The sequence below is a fragment of the Protopterus annectens genome, chromosome 8.part0, assembly GCF_019279795.1.
Source record: "Protopterus annectens isolate FY-2018-M chromosome 8.part0, PAN1.0, whole genome shotgun sequence".
Classification (NCBI taxonomy): Eukaryota; Metazoa; Chordata; order Ceratodontiformes; family Protopteridae; genus Protopterus; species Protopterus annectens.
The window spans coordinates 1,599,664,076-1,599,685,972 of NC_056741.1; the positions used below are offsets into that span (position 1 = coordinate 1,599,664,076).

A 21,897-nucleotide genomic window follows, 5' to 3' on the forward strand; every position below is an offset into this window, starting at 1 on the left:
ATGGCTCAAGAATGTACAATAATTGGACTACCAAGATAATACAGAGAATAGAGAGAAGGGTGTGTGGAGAATTTATAGGAGCTAAATCTATTCTCCTTTAAAAGCAGGTAAATGGGAAACATGATTTAGGTTACAAGACATACCAGGGGCAGTATGATGGGATACAACTTATCATCAATATAGAGAATAAAGGGGCAACACTCCCAATCTGAGGGTACTGAACCTGACCACCCATTTCTTTTTTCAAAGAGTTGTGCACAATTGAAACAGGTTGCCCAAAGGGTGGTGGCTGCAGGACCCCTTTGGTCTTTAACAAAGCTTGGTATGGGGTGGTGGGCTAGGAAAAGGGACATGGAAATGGCAACTGAGACACATGAGCTGCACTAAAAGGCACACTAGATGGACAAATGATCTTCTGCCAACACAAACATGTTGTATTGTATTCTGATGTGTTGATCTACAAAATCAATCACAAGGATGCATTTTTAAGTATTTTTTCTTTAAATTATTCTCTTGTTAACCAGATATTTCAAATGGTTAATTCCGGACTCTTTTTGGCTGTAGTCCAGGCCACAGTAATAATAGTAACTGCGATTTATATGACCAGTTTGCTTTAGTCACTCTAGCAGCATATTTCTGGGAGATAGAAAAGTTGTAGTACCTGAAGAAGGCATATGCAGAGTTTTGAGCACCAACTAAATGGAAAATTTGGATTTTACTTCGAATCCATTTTTTGACATCAGAGTGGAATTCAAATTGCTGATACCTGACATTAAAGAAGGGTATTTGTTTGTTTCCTGGTGATTTTTGGAAAAAGTGAAGTATTTTAGTTATTGCACTTTTAAAATGATTAAATAATAGTGGAATACATAAAGGATTGCAGATGTGTATGAATGAGTAAATGTGCCCAGCTATGTGTGCGTGTCTGTGTTCAACTCATTCAAGCTGTCACCCAACTCATAAGCAAGGGTATGGCATCCAGCTCCAAGCTCAGCCCTTATCACACCCATCATTGAGCAAAGTGTCCCTTCCAGGCACCTGCAACAGTTGAAATGAACTCACAGGTTTCATACCAGGAGAATCCTGGGTATCAATGCCATGTCCTACAGCGATCGCCTTAAGCTCCTATCTCTGTACTCAGTCTCCTACAGGTTACTGTGAGGTGATCTATGCCTGACGTGCAAGGTATTCTCACAGCCAGCTCTGATGGATCTCTTGCACATCCACAAGGCAAACAGCAGCAGCAGAAACATTAGATCCAAGGACCTGAACTTTGCTTACAACATAAACAGAACATGCTGGAGGGATCTATGCATGTCTCAAAGGATCCCCATGCTATTGAATAAGCTACCATTCTACATGAAGCAGAGTTCATCCTTGACCCTATTCAAAAGGGACCTTGATCACTGGATGGGAAATCACAAAGTCACCTCTGGTATGCCCCCCCCCCCATGTCTCTAATGCACAGAGGCTGACAGTAAGTTAATTAATCCCCAACTAACATAAGCCCATAATTAAATAAAATTAATCCCCAACTAACATACACCCCCAATTAACCCTTAGCATTAGATTGCATTGCTAGGCTTGTAAAGACCCTGGGCGTCATTAGCCTAGTATAAACCTATGAATCTATGAAACCAGTGAATCTATAACACCAAATCCATATGATGCCCTGATCTTTTTTGGATCTGGCTTCTTTAACTAACTTACTTACCAGCAAATAACACGCAGTATTAGAAAGTGCAAGGATTTATTAACAAAATGACACTAAGATTGTTCATCTAGGATGTCCTGCAGTCGAGAAAGTAATCACCATTTATCACTTATTTTCATAGTTTTGTTAGTATTTTCTTAACTGAGAGCTCTAAATGTTACTGAGGGTATGGTGTGAAAATTTATTGTCAATCAAAAACACTATACTGGAAATATTTTGGTTGTTTTGTTAGTTGGTGTTGTTTGTCTTTTGGCTTTTTCCCGGTAAGAGGTCGCCACAGCGGAACTCCGGTCCGCTAATGATTGGCAGTAGATTTTTTACGAAACGCCGAGGTGCCAGCTCAATGCCCAACCTTCAACGAATGAAAATAAACAATATTTTCATATGTACTTAATACTAAAAGCCAAGTGACATAACTGTTGCATGACATCAGGTGAAACATTAGATGACGTTGAATAAAAATGTCTTTGATATTTGCACTGTAAGTTGCACATCTTGAAAGAAATTCAGTGTTATGTTATATTGCTATTTATACAACTGGGCATATGTTTTCAAATTTCTGAAAAAGTTCTAATATATCCTTAGGTTGTATAGTTTCAAATATATGCAAACTTATTTGTGAAAGTTTAGCAAAAAATATAATTTTGGGTTTGTGTAGATTATAATATATTATAGTATTTATGGAAAGAATATAAATGTACTATTACTAGTGTAAACAATAAGTCTTACTGATAACATTGCTATATATACAGTTATAGTATATTTTACTGTTCACAAAATATTCACATTTGCTGATCTTATGCTTTTTAAGGTTATTTTCCAGAAAATACTCTGAAATGCAAGATTTGTGTAGGCTGCCAGTGGTGCGACATTCCACACCACATAGGTGTTAAGGAGTTATTCTAATTTCAGAAAAGCATAGTTTAGCACTGCAGTACTTAGAGTGACATTGTGTTTTGCATTTTTATCACAGGAGCATATATTTTAACAGACAGCTTAGGGTATGCCATTTTTCAAACACCCACACTGTATTCATCTGACTGAGGTTGAGGATCCAAGTAAACATTCAGCATTTTAAACAATGTTGAAAAACGACACTTGACACAGCAAAAGAGCTGATATGTCATGACATTTGGCAGCTGTTTTGATAGCTGTCAAACTGCAGCATTTGACAGCTATATTGACAGCTCCAAACTATATTTACTGGCAAGAACTGTGATCTGTCAAGCAGATTCACAGTGGAGTAATGAGTCTCTTGTTTTCTTTTTTTTTTTTTTTTAATCATTCATGTCATATACGCAAAATACAACAGCTCAGCATTTGTGAAGTTTGACCAATTAGGTTAAGGTTCTCTGGATGAACATTTTCTAAATATATACATAACTGTATATACATACACACATATATCAGAATATATAAAAATGTAGACAAGTGTTTATATATAGAATGAGAAAAAAATGAAAAATTGCTGTACTGGTCCATTCAGGAAGTGCAAAGAGAGTGGAACATCGAGGTGATGTGATACTATTTTAAGACCAATATATGTTTTACAAGTTCTCAAGATTTCGGACGAACAGAGTCCTTAATCACGACTTAAGCTACCGATTTCAGCTACAGTGCTTTAATATCCACTTGCACCCAGAATGTTTGACATCTCCAGGGCTTTTGGCCAGCAACTGGGGAATAAAACAATCACATTCTTGGATGTTTTTTAAATAAAAAATTAACTTTTACTGATGGAAAAATAACCAATTCAAAAGTAGATTTTCTTCACTCAAAGTGCAAACAACCATAGAAACAGTGAGTTGTCTAAATCAAACCATTGCAGGAGGGCAGTTTTTCTGTGTCCTCTTAACTCCTCTGCAGGGTATGGGCTCGTTTTAGTTGCTCACAACGCAGACAAATACAGTTTTTGTAGCAGTGCTCAGTACAAAATACAGTCTTAAAACATTTCAGTCTTCTTTCAAAAGACAAAGGTGAGCAGAATGTGTCCCCAGGATACAACAGGTTTAAGTGTACATTTTAAAAGTAATGGACAGATTTCCAGTCACCAGTAACAAGGGGCCTTCTCTTATCAGGACCATAAGTAGCAGAATAGAGCAGAGTTTGAATGCTCGTAGAAATATATTCCAGTCAGTTCTGCATTCAGACATTTCCCGAGAAACTAGCTTTACTCAGCTCTAGGGTAGGATCTACCATTCCTCAGTTTTAAGGAAATCCACAGGACAACATGTTCCTCTCTTCCATAGAATGAAAAGGTCCGTTTCCTCAAAGCCATTCTCCCTTCCTTTGGGTGGAAGTTTTAACTTTTCTTACTAGAACTCCCCCATGCCTTAGTTTCCTCTAACTATAGCTCCACCCTGCCTTAGATTCTGTAGGGAGTTAACCCTTCTTATTCTGGAAGCTATTTAGTGATCTCAAATCATACCAAATCAAGCAAAGACTTACTAAAGTATACTCTATTTGCAGGCCAGACTACATTACATGTGTCAAATAGATAGCTATAGATCTAGGCAGTATAGGTGTTATGCATGTAACACAGTAGATACAGTTTACTTCCCACTGAAGACCAGTGCACAAAAAAATATATATATTTCTGTCAAGTTTGGTAGTTGACCTGCTCGATAGTTGTAGTAAAATGCAGACCAGAGTGAGTGTTAAAGACATTTAATTTTAAATCCATCACTTTCTTTTCTCCTTGTACCTAAATTATGAACTTTTTTATAATTTGATCCTCTTGCAAACACATATTTATTCATGTATGTGTTCTACCCTGATTCTGAATCTGCAGAACAGTCCCATCCTATACCTGAAACAAACAAATATTCCTCTTTGTCTTCTTTTTAATGGCTCACTTACAGTGAAAGCTACTATACTGGACCAATGTGCAGTAATTGAATTGCCTTAGACACAAATGAGAGATCATCTTGTGTTTCGCTAAGCTATCCCACTTGACTCATAAGTGCAACAAATTAAACTGCTGTGGGGTATATATTGTACAATAGCATTATTTTATAAAGATAACACTTATTTTCAAAATAATGTCATTGAACAACAGTACAAAGTGATATGGTCTTTGGTAATTTGTACTTTTACCTATAATGGGGAGGTTCAGGTGTGGTCACTCATGTTCTATCCGAATAAGCATCCAATTTCTGACAGTGTATTGTGCTGTTATATACACACACAATGGCATTAAAAAATCAAAACAGAGCTATACGTGCAGTGAAATTGTGATATTGCTTTATGAATGAAAAACATTAGCTCTACTCAACTCAACTAATACTCCGCATTGTGTGCAGAGACATTTGTAATATTCAGTGCTATGGTATGTAAAGGTCTTGTGGGTATCATTCAAAGACTAGTTAGCACAAGGCTAATATGTTGACAAAACTCAACAGACACCACCTTCACTGTCAGACAAACTGAATGAAATATAAATTCACTGAATAATTGTTTGTTCTTTCTTCAGATACAATGGTAAACTTCAAGCTTGAATACAACAGTTCAGGATGCAAGGATTGGCGTTTCATTTAGGTGGTCTCTTAATTAATTTTTTTTAAAAAGCTGGTCCTTAGTGACCTATCAGTTTACAGATAATGGCTACACATACAAGAAATGGAAATGCGTTTGCCATTAGTAAGTTATCACTAAGTAAAACACACAGAACATGAGAAATATTGTCATAAAAAGAGATCTTCAGTTTCCACAGATACAACTTCTCATAATCTATTCAAATTATTTTTGTCACTGTAAATACTCTCATTTGTCAAGTTGAGAGCAAAATACCCTGAGTAAATGGATAATGACCCAGTTGAAAGTCCATGGACAAAAATGCAGAAATGTCTACAAATTCATTTATAAACTTTCTTTTCCAAAGCATCATGGGAGAAGTGTAATGTATCAAACTGCTGACTGAAAAAACACACAAGGGCATATCAATCTTTAATACTACACCGTTTGTTACTTATTCAGTAACCAAATTAACCCAATTATGGGTCATTGGCAGCTGTAGCCAAACCTGGCACTCAGTGATTGCAAGACAGGGAATCTAATCCTGAATAGGTAACTAGTCAACTACAGGATACACAAACACACACATGTACTCTGACCAGAAGGCACCTCAGCCAAGAACTCTGACAAGAAGGCACCTCAGCCAGGAACCAATCTGGAGAAGCAAGTGCTATGGGGTAAATAATGGATGCACCACTGTGATTTAGCAATGCATTCACACCAAAGAGCCACCCTCTATTACACAGAGCCACAGCAGCAGTTATATGCTCCAAGGGAAGGGGAGAGGAGTTCACCAGGTCAGACAACTTGGTCTGTTCCCTGCTGCCTGACTAACACCCCTCCCAGGGAATGAATAAGCAGATTAGGTCCTCTAGCCAGGGAATGAGTAGCCATGGGGCCCTCACTGAGAGTGGCTGCATCTTACCAAACAGAGAGGGAAATGAACATGCCACTTGGGTGAGGAAACAGCAGCCATTAGACAAGACCTGGGGGAAGGCAGGAAATCAAGACTTTGACATCTGTTTTGATTTTACTGCACCTCCTCAGCATAACATATATAGAAATTGGCTTATGGACTAAAACATCTGCCTTAAAAGAAGAGTCTGTCCTTATTTACCCCAGAAGTGCAGGTACTAGTAGTGAAAGATGGACACATGAAACCAAGCACCTTGGACATTAAGAAACCCAACAAAACTCTGCAAAGAATTCCAAAGTCTTGCTGGTCATTCAAATTTAAATAACCCACCTCCATCTTTTATACCTGAAGACTTTGCAAGTGCATTTTCTATGCCACTTCAAGCCCCACTCCCAGCCAACCACAAACACCTCTGCATTACACATTCCCTTAGAGCCTTACCTTCCTCCAGTCTATGTCAAGAACATGCAACTTCAAGAAACTGCTAAGCTAACAGAGTCACTTCCCAACCATGGATTTACTGGTGCTGATGGTCTCAATGTTCATTATGTTAAGCTGAGATTTGGTTACTTCCCAAATACATCATTTATTTATTCTTTCTCCTGCACAACAATCTCTTACCAAGCAGTGGAGGGAGTAAACTGTCGTACCCATCCCAAAGTGAAAAAAACCCAAAACACGTCAGAATATAGGTCAGTTTCTCTTCTGCCTCACCAAGGTAAATGGGCACTGAAATCATTTGTAATGAAGTCAGTGTTTACCTTTAGTAAAAGAACATTCCAAGCTGTTATTAAGAATTCCTCAAAGGCTGAAATGTTTACATTTTTCTACTCACCTTCCCTGGCATGACACTAACAACAATTACTGCAACTTAACAGTTGCACTTATCGATTACTTCATCAGAGCTTTTAATTGCATAAAACACATCTTCCTTCTAAAATCCCTGGCCACCTCCAGCTTTGATTCTTCCATAATAGCAGGTGGTTTGTTAGGTCTGCAAATAATGCCACCTCCTCGCCATACTTCTGCAGGTGTTTTATAGGGATCATTTAAGGCCCAGTCTGGTACAGCCTTTTCATTAACCACCTCCCACATCATCTCAACTTATCCAGCCTAATTGTCTATGCTAATGATCTTGAATTATTCGTATGTATAAAAAAATATTTCATACACAGCCTGAACTTAAAAACTTACTACTAAATGGCCTACTGCCATTCTTATCTACAATAAGCAAGGAATTGCACAGGCAGCTTCCTTTTAAATATCTACGACTACACATCCAATAGGATCCAACATCTAATTCTCCTTCCCCACTACAAGGAACATTGCAGCACTTTAAGCACCATGCAGATGTTCTGCTACTGATAACCTTCCAGTAAATCATACAAAACACCTACTATGCTCCTATTTAGACAATGCTAAACTGCTAAGACCCCAAACTAAATTAATATTCCTTCGCCATGCATTCTGCTTATATCAGACCACATACTGTGGAATAAACTCCCAAACAGCCTTAGCAAATGCCAAGCAGATGATGGGTTAAAATTAATAAAACACCTACAAGAAACCTACACATGTCTGAGATATGAGTTAGGCTGTGTTCCCCTACATGCATACTAACTTCAATTTAAGTTTTGGATGCAGCTTATGTCCTTAACATATGTGAATACTGTAACTATTCCCACCACACACAGTGAGTAATCTTGACTTTGATGTGTTAGTTTCTGTTTTGTTACCACTTTTTTGTTACACACATTCCTATATACAAAACAACCTTTCCAGTGATGATGTGCAAGAAACATGTGAGCTACCAACTTTGTATACCTTGTATTTTACACTAGATCTGTCCATTGTCTTGTTTAGGTTTATTGCATTTCTTTAAGTTCATACATGTGCATATAAACAATGCTTTCATGGACAGTGACTGAAATTGATAGATTGGTTTACTAACCCATTTAACAAAAGCAATAACCAAACAAAATAAATACATATGGATAGGGAATCCGTCCTGTAAAACTCCAGCAAAACACAAAGTTACAAATGCCCCTGTTCAAAGGCATCACAAGAGATATTTAATTACCATAATAAATGCAAACTTACAAGTATGGCTAAAACAAAAAGCAACAAATAACAACTAAATAAAACTAAGTCCAACAGTCCAAAGTAGAACAAAAGTTTTTAAATGTGAAATAGTTTAAAACTTAAAATGCTTTTCATCACCAAAAGCATGGTGGCTCAGATGCCGATAAGCCTTACATATGGACTAAGTTATTGCAATAAGAGCTTTTACAAAGTATGCATTTTGCCCTACACATTAAATAAGTATATAAATACATAAAATATATAAATGTACTTAGTTGTAAGAGGACTCAGTTACTTATTATTATCTAGGTGTTTAGGTTGTAGGTACTTTCACTGATTTACAGTATCTGCCCTTCATACAAATATAAACACTTGATGTTACAAATATACAGAATATGATAGACGGTGTGACTTCAGTTCACATAATATGACTGAAGTTATGACACAATACTGGAGCACAGCAAACTATCTTCCAAGATATTCTTACCAAAATAAATCTCAAAGCAGTTTTAAATGCATCTGTACAATAACTAAACAGAGGGAAATCTGTACAGTACCATAATATTCAGCTCACCATAATGCCAGAGTTCCTTACAAACCTGAAACTTTTATGAACAAGGGACCGATGTATTTTTACTGGTATTAATGGTCTCACCACTTTTTGACAATTAAGGCATTTGAAGTACATAAACTCAGGCTTGCTAACTTAAGAAAATATTTATTGTAATCAAAAAAGTCCCTGTGGGAATATAAAGGTAATCATTACTAACACAGAGACCTTCCAAGAAACCCTTTTTTTCTTACTGTCTACAGGGAAATACTTGGCACACTGTGAAATGACACAAGATTTATCACAGTAATTTATGCATTCATTGCACACCTTTGATGTTTGAATGTACCCACAAATTCAGTCCACCTTGTGGATAATGCAAACCATGTGGGCGCAGTGAGGAATTCATAAGTGGTCTGATACAGTACAGGACATATGACAGAATAAATCTCAAATTATTTTTGTAGAAAGATGGAAAATATTGTTTAAAGCTTTTTTGCATCTGGAATGTGCCTGCATAGTGTAAAATAAAATATTTGCAGAAAAGGTATGCCTCCTACAGGCAGACAGGTTAATAGTCATTTCTAGAAAAAAAGAGGTGGATAGTTTAGCCATTCCAAAATATGCCTAAAACGGACTGTATTAAACAACGATTAAACTATTTGTAATTAAACTAAATCACCATGTGAATATAAATGGGGAGGTTTGGCATAACGGCTAAGGTTTTTAACCTCACAGATGCAAGGTTCAGGGTTTGATTCTGACCTCCGGTTATAGGTTAACCTTGTAATAGTGTACAGACTGATAACCTAGTATTTACCTAATTTATTTTGATAATAGGACAGGAAGTGAAGCTTTTAGTTCTCGATGTATGTATATATGCAAATATGCACTCAGACATATGCATGCATCCATAAATACACATGTATATATACAGAGAGAGACACACATATGTACCTAAATACATATATTATATATATATATATATATATATATACACACACACACACACACACACACACACACAAAGAGAGACACACACTGACATATATATATTATACACATACATACACACATGCAAGTTGTACAACCTATTAAAGCACCTACTTAAAATTACATTTAAGTATAATTAAATTAAGCTGCATTATATGTTGATCTTGTAGCCATCTATTCCTTGAAAACAGCATGACTTCCATTGCAACAAGAGCGCCATCTGGAGGAAACTGTAACAGCAGCTTGATGTTGTTTTATAGTAGATCTGTTCACTTAGGATGATTTAATGTGTCATTCATGCCACAGGACCAAAATTTGGAAAAAGATGTCACCTGGTAAAAAGCTGTGTACAGCATGCAGTGGGTAAGTTATTAAAGCTAAATATGATGAAAGTAGATCTTGGCTTAAAGTGGGCCCATAGTAAGAACACTTTTTAAATCGTTCATAAAAAAGCAACAAGCATGTGCTTACCAGAATAGCCTTTCCTGACAGCAGTCAGTCACCCTTCTACAGTGTTGTCCTCAGTTCCACTAGATTACAGATTTTCCTTCAGTGACATCGTTCAGGCCATCAGTCATATTTCTGTTCTGTACTGGACTGTACTAATAGCCACGTACTGACAAATAACACCACTTTCTGTTGTCAGGTGTAGCCCACTGTGATATCTCTGTTTTCGCGAATGCTTGTGTTGCCATGAGTAAAAATACAACATTATTGACTATCCTGTATTATACTACCCATTATCTCATCCAAAGCCCTGCTATATACCATCTGTACAACAGAAGCCACTGATAAGCTGTCATTTGTGTTACAAGCTATAGTCCTAGCATCAGCATCATTGGCTGCATTTACACACTGGCTCCCACCATTTCCTTCTGTGTACTAGCTATGGTGCCTGTAATAACATCAATGACTTCAGTTATTTACTGTCCCCTAATGCTGCCTTATTTTGCCCCATTTGCTATTCTATGTGACGAGACAGCAAGTCAGCAGGTACACAGTGCCCTCATGGTGTCTCATCTCCTTTTACGTTATTTACTGTACTTTCTTTAGTAATATCACTGCTAAGTTACACATGTCCCAAGTGTGTCATCTGTTGTGTTACTAGATGACCTCCTTACAATGACATAAATGACTGCAATTAAGCAGCCATCCTCAGTGATGTCTCCTTTTATGATCTTAGCTGTGCACCCTGAAGTGACACTGTGGCCCAAGGGATATCTCTTCTTCCATTCAGGCTGGTCCTTTCCATAATGCTGGTCCTTTCCATAATGCTATCTCAGACTGTGGTTACACTCCAAACTCAGTGATGTCTCCTTTTATTTTATTAGCTATCTACTGGCATCAATGACTTCAGTTACAGACTGTCCCCTGACTGGAGTCATTTTATATATTTACTTGTGCTCTCCGTAGTGACATTGCCGAGTACAGTAAAACAGCAGCACTGTCACAGAACTGAATCGCAGTATAATTCATAGCCATACAAATACCTCTAATGTCTACAGAGATGTCACTGCAGGGATTAGAGGTTATCAGCTGTGTTCTCTATAGAGGTATTGTTGGATACAGTTATGCAGTGACACCAGACAATGTCTTACTTTGCAAGCAAAAAAGAAAAAGTAGGTAGCGTCACCAGAGCACATCAAAGTACAAAATTCAGAGAAAGAATGATTCTGCCACCAATCCTGCTAAAAACTTGAAACTTGAAAACTTTTAATAAAAATAAAACACACTGGCTCATAAGCCGGATAAACGCTTTCGGTGTAATACCTTTTTCAAATCCTCATTTTGAGCTGTTATGCTGCATCACTGTCTGCAGTCAGGCAGGAATACTGATGCTGCTAGTGGTTTGAATAGCTTGTGACAATGCTAAACGACAATGCTGAGGAAGTGTTCTCCCATTAAATAACCACATGTGTGTAATCTGCTTAGGTTGAAGCACAAGGGCTGCCTATAAAATCAGCAGCTCAGACTAAAAATGCAGCAGGCCAAGAGTGGGCTGCATAAGTAACTGCATCAGTACATCCTCTGTAACTAACACCACTGGCCAAGTCTGCAGCAGGCCAAATGTGACTGCATAAGTAACATCATCATTGCATCCTCTGTAACTAACACCACTGGCCAAGTCTGTAGCAGGCCAGAAGGAGCTGCATAAGTAACAGCATCAGTGACTCCTCTGTAACTAACACCACTGGCCAAGTCTGTAGCAGGTCAGATGTGGCTGCATAAGTAATGGCATCAGTACATCCTCTGTAACTAACACCACTGGCCAAGTCTGCAGCAGGCCAGATGTGGCTGCATAAGTAACAGTATTAGCACACAAGACTGTAAGGAGCAGCACACCCAAGTACACAGCAAGCCAGAAATGGCTGCATAAGTAATGACATCAGCACACCCTGCGTAAGGAGCAGCACTGCTCAGGTGCACACACAAGCTCATTCTTGTTTTATTATGTCTACACTGATTTTTCGGTTATACTTTGCACTGTGGTTGAACAACATATCTATTTTGACATGTATCTTGCATTGCACTTTGTACAGTATAACACCATACACCTGTACGTTCTCTTCTAATACATGTTCGATTGCATACAAATTAGCTGAAAGGTATCTAAAAAGCTTTAGCCAGATACTGCCATGTATTCATTTTTTTAATTAGGATGCATAGGTCTGTTTCCTTCTTTAGACATGCTTATATAACATTTATTTTTATGCCATCTGTATTTTATAATCTCCTTCCATCTTACATAAACGCATTTTATCTGTATATATGTTGTTATTCCACATGCATTTCTTAGTCTGCTTGCATCTTACTGTAATATGTTTTATATGTATATATTTTGTTATTGTCTGCTTGGCTCAGATCCTCAGACCTCTGCACTTATCAAGTTAACAAACATTAAATAAGAGGTATCCAGCAGGACAAGACTGGCCTACATACAAGCATCAGTGCAGTCTGTATAATGAGCAGCATTGTCCACATTAGCACCAGCCAATTAGTGGCCTGTGTAGGTCCAGTGGCATAGAAGAATAAAGCCCTAATTATAACCCAAGGATGTGATTAGCAGCTTGGGCAACTGTTATAGAGTGACAAGGAGAATGGGACTGATGTGCTGGACATCATTCAATGAGTCCTGCTGGAGGCCACAGCTCAAAGGGACACATGCCAAGTTGGGGAGGGAGGGGACACCGTGAGATGTCTGCCCTACAGCTAGGGGTGGGGCAGCCACTCAGTTGGCCCTCCCATTGCCTGCCTAGCCTACAACTATGGTGTCAGCATATGGGGGGGATTGACCAGTGTAAAAATCCTGACATAGTTGGATGGCCTTGCTAGTGGCATGACTCATACCCATAATGACCTTTCTTGAGCTGTTGGGGCTGCCTTGGTCAAGAACTTCTTGCAGTTGGGAGAGGGACCAGATACAAGACTTGTGGCTGAGATATTGGATTGGCAGAGATGTCTTGATGATCACCAATGTGGAAGAGAAATAGTACAAAAAAGAGTGGTCTGCACAAGTAACAATATTTGGAACAGAGTTTGCGAACTACACCACTGTTGCAGCATGGATGTATAAGAACACAGGAAAAATACTAGGCAAATGATCAGAAGGTCAGTAAGATACCCAGCCATATATGCATTTAAGTAGACACACTTAAATGTCTGTTCCTCCCTTTACAGCCTGCATCTCTGCAGATTTACTGAAGCAATAATAGCAGCAGATTTCATACAACCTAACAGCACCCACATCACTGCTGGCTGTGTATGTGTTGGTACCAAAGCAGTGTTTGCAAACAGCCTTGTTATCAGCAGGTGCATTTCTCATATTGCAGTTTAGGACTTTGGTGCAACATGTCATTCAGTTTGAAATAAAAACCAATTACAAACATGGTATGATATCAATATTGTGGCTTCACTGACTAATAGCACTTAATGTAACACATGTTATACATAACATCTGATGTCATGCAAAGTACAAGGTATTTGTAAAAATGCAAAACATTGGAAACAATATAAAGAATATAATTTTACAGCTGAAGTTGTAGTGAAAGAACAATTTGAACATTCTCCTCTAGATCCGTGATTTACAGGCATTCGTATCATGTATCAAATAAATCTATGCAACTACCCCTTAAATACAGACTGTTAAATGATACAACAGTCTACATGAAGGCTGCAAGTAGCTATGATAACATGCGCCTGGTCATCCAAGATTAAAAAATCAGTGTTGTGTGTGCCAATAATACCCTTCAGAGAATTAGTGAAATCTGTGGTGTAACACTGCATTCAGTTGCATCACCAGCACTTGCAGTACAAAAGCACTGTGCATATCAGGATTAGAGCTCATGCAAGGTCACTGTCTGTATTACACTTCACTAACATTTCCTGTACTGCACACATGGCTGAGCTTCAACTACAGGCAGATGTAAGGCAATCACATCTGCAGTTAAAAAAAAAGAATAAGCATTATCCAAAAAGGGAATGCTGCAATACCACCGTTTCCCAAATTACATTAAGAAACTATCTTTTTAATTGTCTTTGAGGTTTACATAATGTAGAAATATGCAGTTTATGTGGACGTCTACCCTGAACTATCCCATCTCTTTGTCCTTGGTTTCCTATGAGTCCCCGTTAGTAGATGTTCTTCTCCCAAACACAGATTTCTTCTTTATCTGTATGTGTTCCAAAATAACAATGGTATTTCAAATGCTGCCTGAATATGTAGTCAGCTCAGACATGACATGCACAACATATTGTCACAGACTTCATAAAGTAAAAATGTATTTTAATCATTCATTTTCTTATCTCAGACTGCTAAAGTACCACATGCCAAAGGGTTTGTTCTCGTCCTGTTCCTGGCATCACATGCTTATCTTTCACACCCGATGTGTCCTGCTATGAACTCTGAAGTACTCCAAATGAGTTGTGTGTATTTGACCAGATGTATCTTTTTAATCACGGAGTACTTCAGTAATGGGAAAAACTGCTCCAATCAGGGCTGTTTCCTGGAAATGTTTTGCACACGGACTTTCAATCATCATAAACAATAAGTGTTGGAAAGAGAACAATTCTAAACTGAAATTCTGAAACATGTCAGGATTCATAGCCTGAAATCAGCCCTAATTACCCTGACCTTGAAACTGCAATTGTAATAAAAAGATATAGCATTATTTGTGTAAGAGAAAGAAAAAAGGAAGGAGGGAGGGAGGGAAGGATGGATGGAGGGGCACTGCATATTGCCAGAGAGTATGAGAAAGCCATGCCCCTATACTAAGAAACATCAGTTTAGGAGCTACACAGACAAGAATCAGAAAGCTTCATTCTCTGATTCAGCAAGGATTCAAGACATTTTCATTATAGCAGTACGTAGGACACATGAGAAAGGATTTACTCTGCAGTGTCTTTAAAGGCTCTGATGTACACAAGTTTCCATAGTAACTGTAATCTTTCAATGCAGCAGATGCTGTTGGAGAGGTAGATGGCAATATTACATATTTCTCCACCATCAGATTACGTAGTGCGTAGAACATTATCACCAGCATACAGACACCAAGTACGATAACAGGCTGACAGTGTAGTATGAAACGAAGATAAACTGACCCTTAATCGGTATGATTAATAATACCGCACTTTACTGTGTGTATCTATTTCATTTTTAAGTGTGAATCACTAAGGCTACTATCAAATGCTATATGGAGAAAACATTGAAGAGACCCACCCCTTGTTGGAATCAAGGATGTCAGCTGCCTTTGCATATGTAAGGAGTCATGCATACATGATATAAATGAATGCATACGGCTGCGTACATCCTACTTCTTATAACACACTACCAGCCTTGATGTTCATGCAGAATTACTGGTGTGCAGGTGACCTGTTGCCTTCATGGTGTCATTCTAGCACCAATCTCTGTTTTGCCAAGCCATGTGTAAGGAAACTGTTACAACCCTGCGATGCACATAGCACCAATCTCTGCTCTGTCATCTGCCCAGCCATGTGTAAGGAAACTGCTACAACCCTGTGATGCACATCTGTAAATCTGTTTTTGTACAGATGAACTAGGAACAGGATGAACAACGTGCAGCATGTTTCAGCCTTTCTCACACGTCAGTGAGAATGACTCGTAACAGCAGCACTACTTTCATCTCCTGAGGCTGTATTTGCCTTAGTTACTGTGACTTTACCCCCACCCCACACGCACACACTGTACCCACTCCTTGTGCTCTGCATCTTTACCCATGCATTAATAGCCCCATAACATACCATTCTGATGTTTAAATGTATCTGTATATCATGCTGTTTTTCACCTAGTACTGTAACAGCTTGCACAAAGGAGTGCCCATCAGATCAACAGCCTCTCTGTTATCAGATCTCCCCTGTAAGCATAAAGCTTTAAACATCTTTCCTTCTTTTCACAGGACAGTCATAACATGTAAAGTTACTTCCTGCAAAAAATTAAAAAAATAATAACAATAAAAATGTCAAATCTATCAGAAGAAAAAATAAATATTCACTTTCCTCTAAATATTGCAGAACGCTAAGCTACCATACCTGGAAGCCAACAGAATTCAGGACAGAAGCAACACCTAAAATTCTACAACTGTGATTCCTTATTATGGTAAGAAAATTAATTAAATCTCATTTAAAGGTTTAGAACAGAAATGCTGCACTTTAAGCATATGAAAAAATAGCACCTCCTACAGCTAGCTATGCAGTGTTAACATAGCTGTACTGTACTGTGTTTCCCACTAAGTTCACAAAGATGTGAAACATAATATTTAAGCACCAGAACAATATTTCCATAAACTCCATCCACAACAGTGCTTTTATCATACTTTCTAGACGGCATCTAGTCTCCTCTTTCCCTCCTACCAATGTATAATAGTGGAATGTGTGGTATGTACACTCTTACCTGCTTGGTGAAAAGAATGGCTGTATCCCAGTACTCAGGGTGTTTGTCATCCACCTTGTTGAGTTTCTTTTGCCAGGTGCAGAAGTTCCGGAGACTAACTGCTGCATTGCTTGTCACTTTGGGTCCCTTGTCTTCATCACGCAATATGATCACCTTCACAACAGCCAGGTTGATGGGATGCAGGATGCTTGGATGGCGGTAAACACTGGCGGCTACTGAAAATAGTGTCAGCAGGTAGTGTTGCAAGTTGTCTCCATGAAACTTAACCATTGTTTCATCAGCAACCAGTAGAGCTTCCACATAGCGAGGCAGTGAAGCAAATCTCTTGGTTCGACCTGCAGACTTCTGTACCTTCCTGAGTGGAACATGTTTGTTCCTCTTTCTTCCCTGAGGAGTGGCTGCCTCTCCTTGCTTCTTTAGTTGCTTATCTGGGGTAAAGTTCTCTCCACCTAACCTGCCAGGATCGATAGACTCCTCTTTGCTGTCCATATGTGCGGTCTTGTACCACTCCAGTGCACGTAGTACTGAATCGGTTGATGTAGATCCCACACCACATCGTGAAGTGGTGTCACTGGACTGTGCTAGTGGATGACGTCTGTGAAGCAGATGAGGTGGCAGACTGTCTGCATAGAGTGGCAGTACTGAGCTGTTGCTCAGTGGTTCAAGCAGGTAGTGCACACCCCTTGAACCGAAAGCACCATGCAGCCCCATCCCACAGAGACTCATTGCTGCAAATGAACCCCGCTCTGCATTAACATCACCTGAATAGAAACATTTCTGCAGCTCTTCTCCAGCTGCCTGAGCAAATACGGGTGCCATGAAGCGTGAGTCTGGCACCAGATTGAGGTAGAAGTCCTGACCAAAAGCACGCAGCTGGAAGATGACATTATGCTCTGACTCAGTGTTCCTCTCCCTTATGTCGTTCCCACCACTGGAGAAGTACTGGTGCCCATTGATGTCAAGATGCATCCGGTGTGGGATCACCAACTCACTGTCTAGGTCATTGTCCACTGGCAAGCCACCTGTGCTGCCATTCACAAGACAAGGAAATGTCAATACAGTGACCCAGGGCAGCAGCAGCAGTATGGTGGTACTGGTAAAGGAGTAATGAGGCGCCATTAAAAAATGACCAACCAAACCAGCTAGCTGGGAACAGCAATCAGAATTCTGGGATCACAGCTCTGAAAGAGCTAAACTCTCTTCTAATAAATATGAAATAAATATTGGATATCAAAAAGTTAAAATGAAAATGGATGGCTCTAAAGGTAAGGTCACTGAGAGAACTAATCTCGAACACTGATGATCACAGCTGACTTCGGAAACAGGTGTTTTTAGTTAAAGTATGTTTGCCTTCAGATTTAATACAATGTCCCCCTAAAAAATTAATGTTTCAGGTCCTGCTAGCTTTTTTGATGAATTGCTGCAATGCAGAGCTCCTGGGCACAAAAAGGAACGTACAAAATAACTTTAATAAAATACAAAGTAAAATGCTGCAAAATGCACTTTTGTGATTGAATGTTTATGTCTCAAAACGAGCCGGATGCGCCAATGCAGAAAATTCTAAGGAATAGCCTTAGAGAACAGATACCTGAAATGTTCGCAGCTGAAGGAAATGCAAGTAGGTTAGATCACCCTACAAAGCAAATGAAATGCCATGCCAGAGTGGTGCTTGTCAACATAAAATCCAAAATGTTAACCGTGAATGGATTCGAACAGGAGGATATACAAAGCTAACTAAAATAGAATAAAATTAATCCACTGCAGCTCTAACCACTGCCGTTTCACTAGCTGGTGTCCTAGTGTCAGGTGTCACATCAGTTTTATTTCAAAAGTATCCTTTAAGCAAAGCTGTCCGACCCTGGTCAGTATAAGGTTCGGTGCCTGATCCCGGTAGTTTCAGAAGTTACTGCTTTCACAAGTTCCTGGTTTAATAGAAGCTTGTTATCCGAGTTTATTTGAAAACATATTGTGATCTGCACTGTCTCCTTCAGTTACTGGGTATCAGCACAGCTCCAGCAGTTACTGGCTTTCCTCTTCTCGGTTACTGCGTGCTCTGCCGGGATCTAAGCAGCTTTAGAGTTGCATGAAGCGCTCTGCATCTCACCGGTACTTACGGTGCTGGATAGTCCAGCTTAACTTTATATACCGACATGCTTCCGTCAGCCACCGCAAGCACAACAAGGGCACGTGGAGGCAGCGAGGCGGGGCTGGGATTCTACATCCCGGGGGACCCCCGTTATGGTGGGGATGGGCGGAGTTACCATGCATCTGGCAGTTATACATGGAATTGGGCGGGTTCACCCTTCATCTGGCTGTTATACATGGGGGTTGTCTTTGTGGTGCGTCCACCCCATTCAGGATCAATTGCTTCATAAAGGCAAAAAGTATCGCCGCCTCTGAAACCTCTATTCCAGAGCAGTGGGTTCTCGTTCCTATTACTTTCTTCCAAATGCTGTAGTCATCGCAAGAGATGCTTTTTTAGACCACCTCATCCATCTGCAGGAGACAAAGGTAATAGGTTCCTCGCTCACAGACATCACATGTTTCTCCCTCCATGGGGCTATTAAGGTTCCTTCTTGATGGTCCTTGGGTTGGTGTGTCCCACATTGCTTTTATACCCATCTTTCGTTACAGGTATCCATTGGCTAGTTTATCCCGATGGCAGCGGTTCAAAACTTATGATCTTTCCACCATCCGTTTTGCCAAATGTGGTGAGAGGGAAATTAAGCTCACTTCTGCAGATAACCAAATACCCATAATCTAGCATTGTATCGAGAATGCATTTCTTTCAGGCTTTTATTTCCGCGTATCTAGTGATCCTTTACATCCCCATTGGTGTCCGGTCGTTCGGGTGCTAAATTATGATGCTTGGAGTGTGCAAACCTGGAAGGAGGTGGTATATGACAGTTATTGGGTAGCCCTGAATAGCTTACACTGTGTGTTTCTTTTACTATTATTATAAACTGTTTCTTTGCGTTGATTGTGCAATTCTTCTGGGCCTACCCGGTAGAGTTAAAAGCCCACCCGATCACTGTCACCCCCGACGTTTGCCATAGGTGAAGATGAGTGAAACCCTCCTCAAAAACAGCTTGTTCACACGGCGCATTAGGGTTGCTGAAAGCTACAAGTACTGATTAAAGTGTTCACGGTTTACTTTCACTACACAGTAATGCTATCTCTAATAAATCATTAAATACTTTATAAGAGTAGCCCTTTTGAGCGATTTGTGTAAGTGCATGCATGTAGTCGTGTACACGGACATCTACTGTTGTAAATAAAATGTTGCAAAGAAATGTAAATAAAATGTTGCAAAGAAATGTAAACTAGGGAAAAGTTGGCAAAGGCAACAGTATAGCCTCAGATAATCTCAACACTCGCTCTGCTTGAAATCATTCATCCCATCCCCTTAACAACAATTTCACGTAAGTCAAAAGCAGAACACTATCCCACCTTAAAGCAACATTCACCTGGTATCTGCAGCCCCACTGAGGATACTGTTCACGTCCTGCATAAGGATCGCTGAAGAACAGACTGGATAGCGATGCAGTATGGAAAAGGGTGTTAGCCATGTGCGATTTAATACAGTCCCAAGTTTATTATTGCACAACAACAGTGCCTTCTGCCTAACGCACCTGTAGCAAGCAATAGAATAAATGCACTCCGAGTAGGAAGTGGACCACTCCGGCGCTACACTGCTACCTTCAGGTTTTAAAGAGGAGTGCTGTGCAGCATAATGGTCCAGGGTTCTAGAACCAAGTCAACTTGCTGGTTTTGTGTCTTTTAGACTGGGAAGTTACAGCTGCGTTACGCGCCCACTTCAGACAATATAATACCTCTCCTAACTGTCCTAACCAAAAGGTTCAGATTTTTGCCTCATATTGTGGTGTGTTCCTCATAAAATTTGTGGTTTTCTGACAAATCCAGTTAGGAGAGGTATTATATTGTCTGAAGTGGGCGCGTAACGCAGCTGTAACTTCCCAGTCTAAAAGACATAAAACCAGCAAGTTGACTTGGTTCTAGAACCCTGGACCATTATGCTGCACAGCACTCCTCTTTAAAACCTGAAGGTAGCATACTAAACAATGACATATATTTGAGTTTCAGACTTCATATCCATCAGAAAATGCGTGCTAATACAAATTCTGTTATTTTAGCAACTTTTTAACTTTGTAAAGGCAACATTTAAATGTGTCAGTATTTTTGGGCCTTAGCCCTTCCATTATTTTAGGATTTATCCAGATTTCTTGCTCTAAGAAGTTGAGAAGTATGGGGGGGGGGTATAATAAGTCAGAATTAAAATGTCCATCGCGTTTTATGAAGCAGGGATGTTAAAAGGGAATACACCTTTTTCTTCATACAGAAGCACAGTATGTACTATAGTACAATACATTTCTCCCCAGTTATTGCCAAGTATATAGGCTCATAGGTAAATACTAGGTTATCAATCTGCAGAATATTACAAGCCTAGCCACTAAAAAGGGTTGGAGTCAAATCCTGTACTTTGTATCTGTTAACCATTATGCCAGTCCCTCCCCAGTGCCACCTCCCCATTGGCACTATGAGAACAATCGTGGTAAGTGGTTAAAGTAATAAATTAGTATGTGTTGACCAGTACGTCCAGTGTTGTAGAAAAAAAGTGCTGTGTCCCCTCTCACCACCACAGGCAAGTAATACATTTGCAGTAGTCTGTATGTCCAAGGAAGAAACAGATTTAGTTCAACAATGCTTCAGACCTCTGTGTACCAAGATTTTTCAAATATGCATTCAGTGACTTAGTTTAGCATTTGTTATATAGTTTTATGGAGAACTGGTATTTTCTTGAGGAAAATATCTTTAACACAGCATTAGCCCATCTATGTTCATAAATGGCAGATCTTCAAGACAGGACATGTAGCGTTGCCAAGTGCAGTTTCCAAATATTCAGGGAATCATGGGAACATTTTTATTTTTGTAGAGTCCTGAAACATAGTTCAGAATAGCATAGGCCATTTACAGATAAACTGATCAGCCTCAGGAGATTTTCAGAAACCTATGTAACATCATCTTTAACAAAATGTCTTGAAACATTCCTGTGTCATGACCTCTGCAGTCCCAGTGAAGTTAAAGGAAATGTTCAGTACTCAGGCAATATATGCAGATTACTTGGGTAGGACTAACTCCTGAAAGTTATAGCAAATCTGTTTCAGTTGATAACATTTGTTCCATAGTCGATGAGTTATTTT

At 39.3% G+C, this 21,897-nt stretch overlaps 1 protein-coding gene across 1 annotated transcript in view; it reads right to left on the reverse strand.

Moving 5' to 3' along the window:
- ADAMTS15 (ADAM metallopeptidase with thrombospondin type 1 motif 15) overlaps window positions 1-18,920 on the reverse strand; it is a 159,849-nt gene extending 140,929 nt beyond the window's left edge. The window contains exon 1 of the mRNA XM_044081136.1: window positions 16,676-18,920. Coding sequence (XP_043937071.1) covers window positions 16,676-17,794 — 1,119 coding nt within the window. The 5' untranslated portion in view covers window positions 17,795-18,920. The remainder of the gene's footprint in view (window positions 1-16,675) is intronic.
- Between the last annotated feature and the right edge of the window lie 2,977 nt (window positions 18,921-21,897).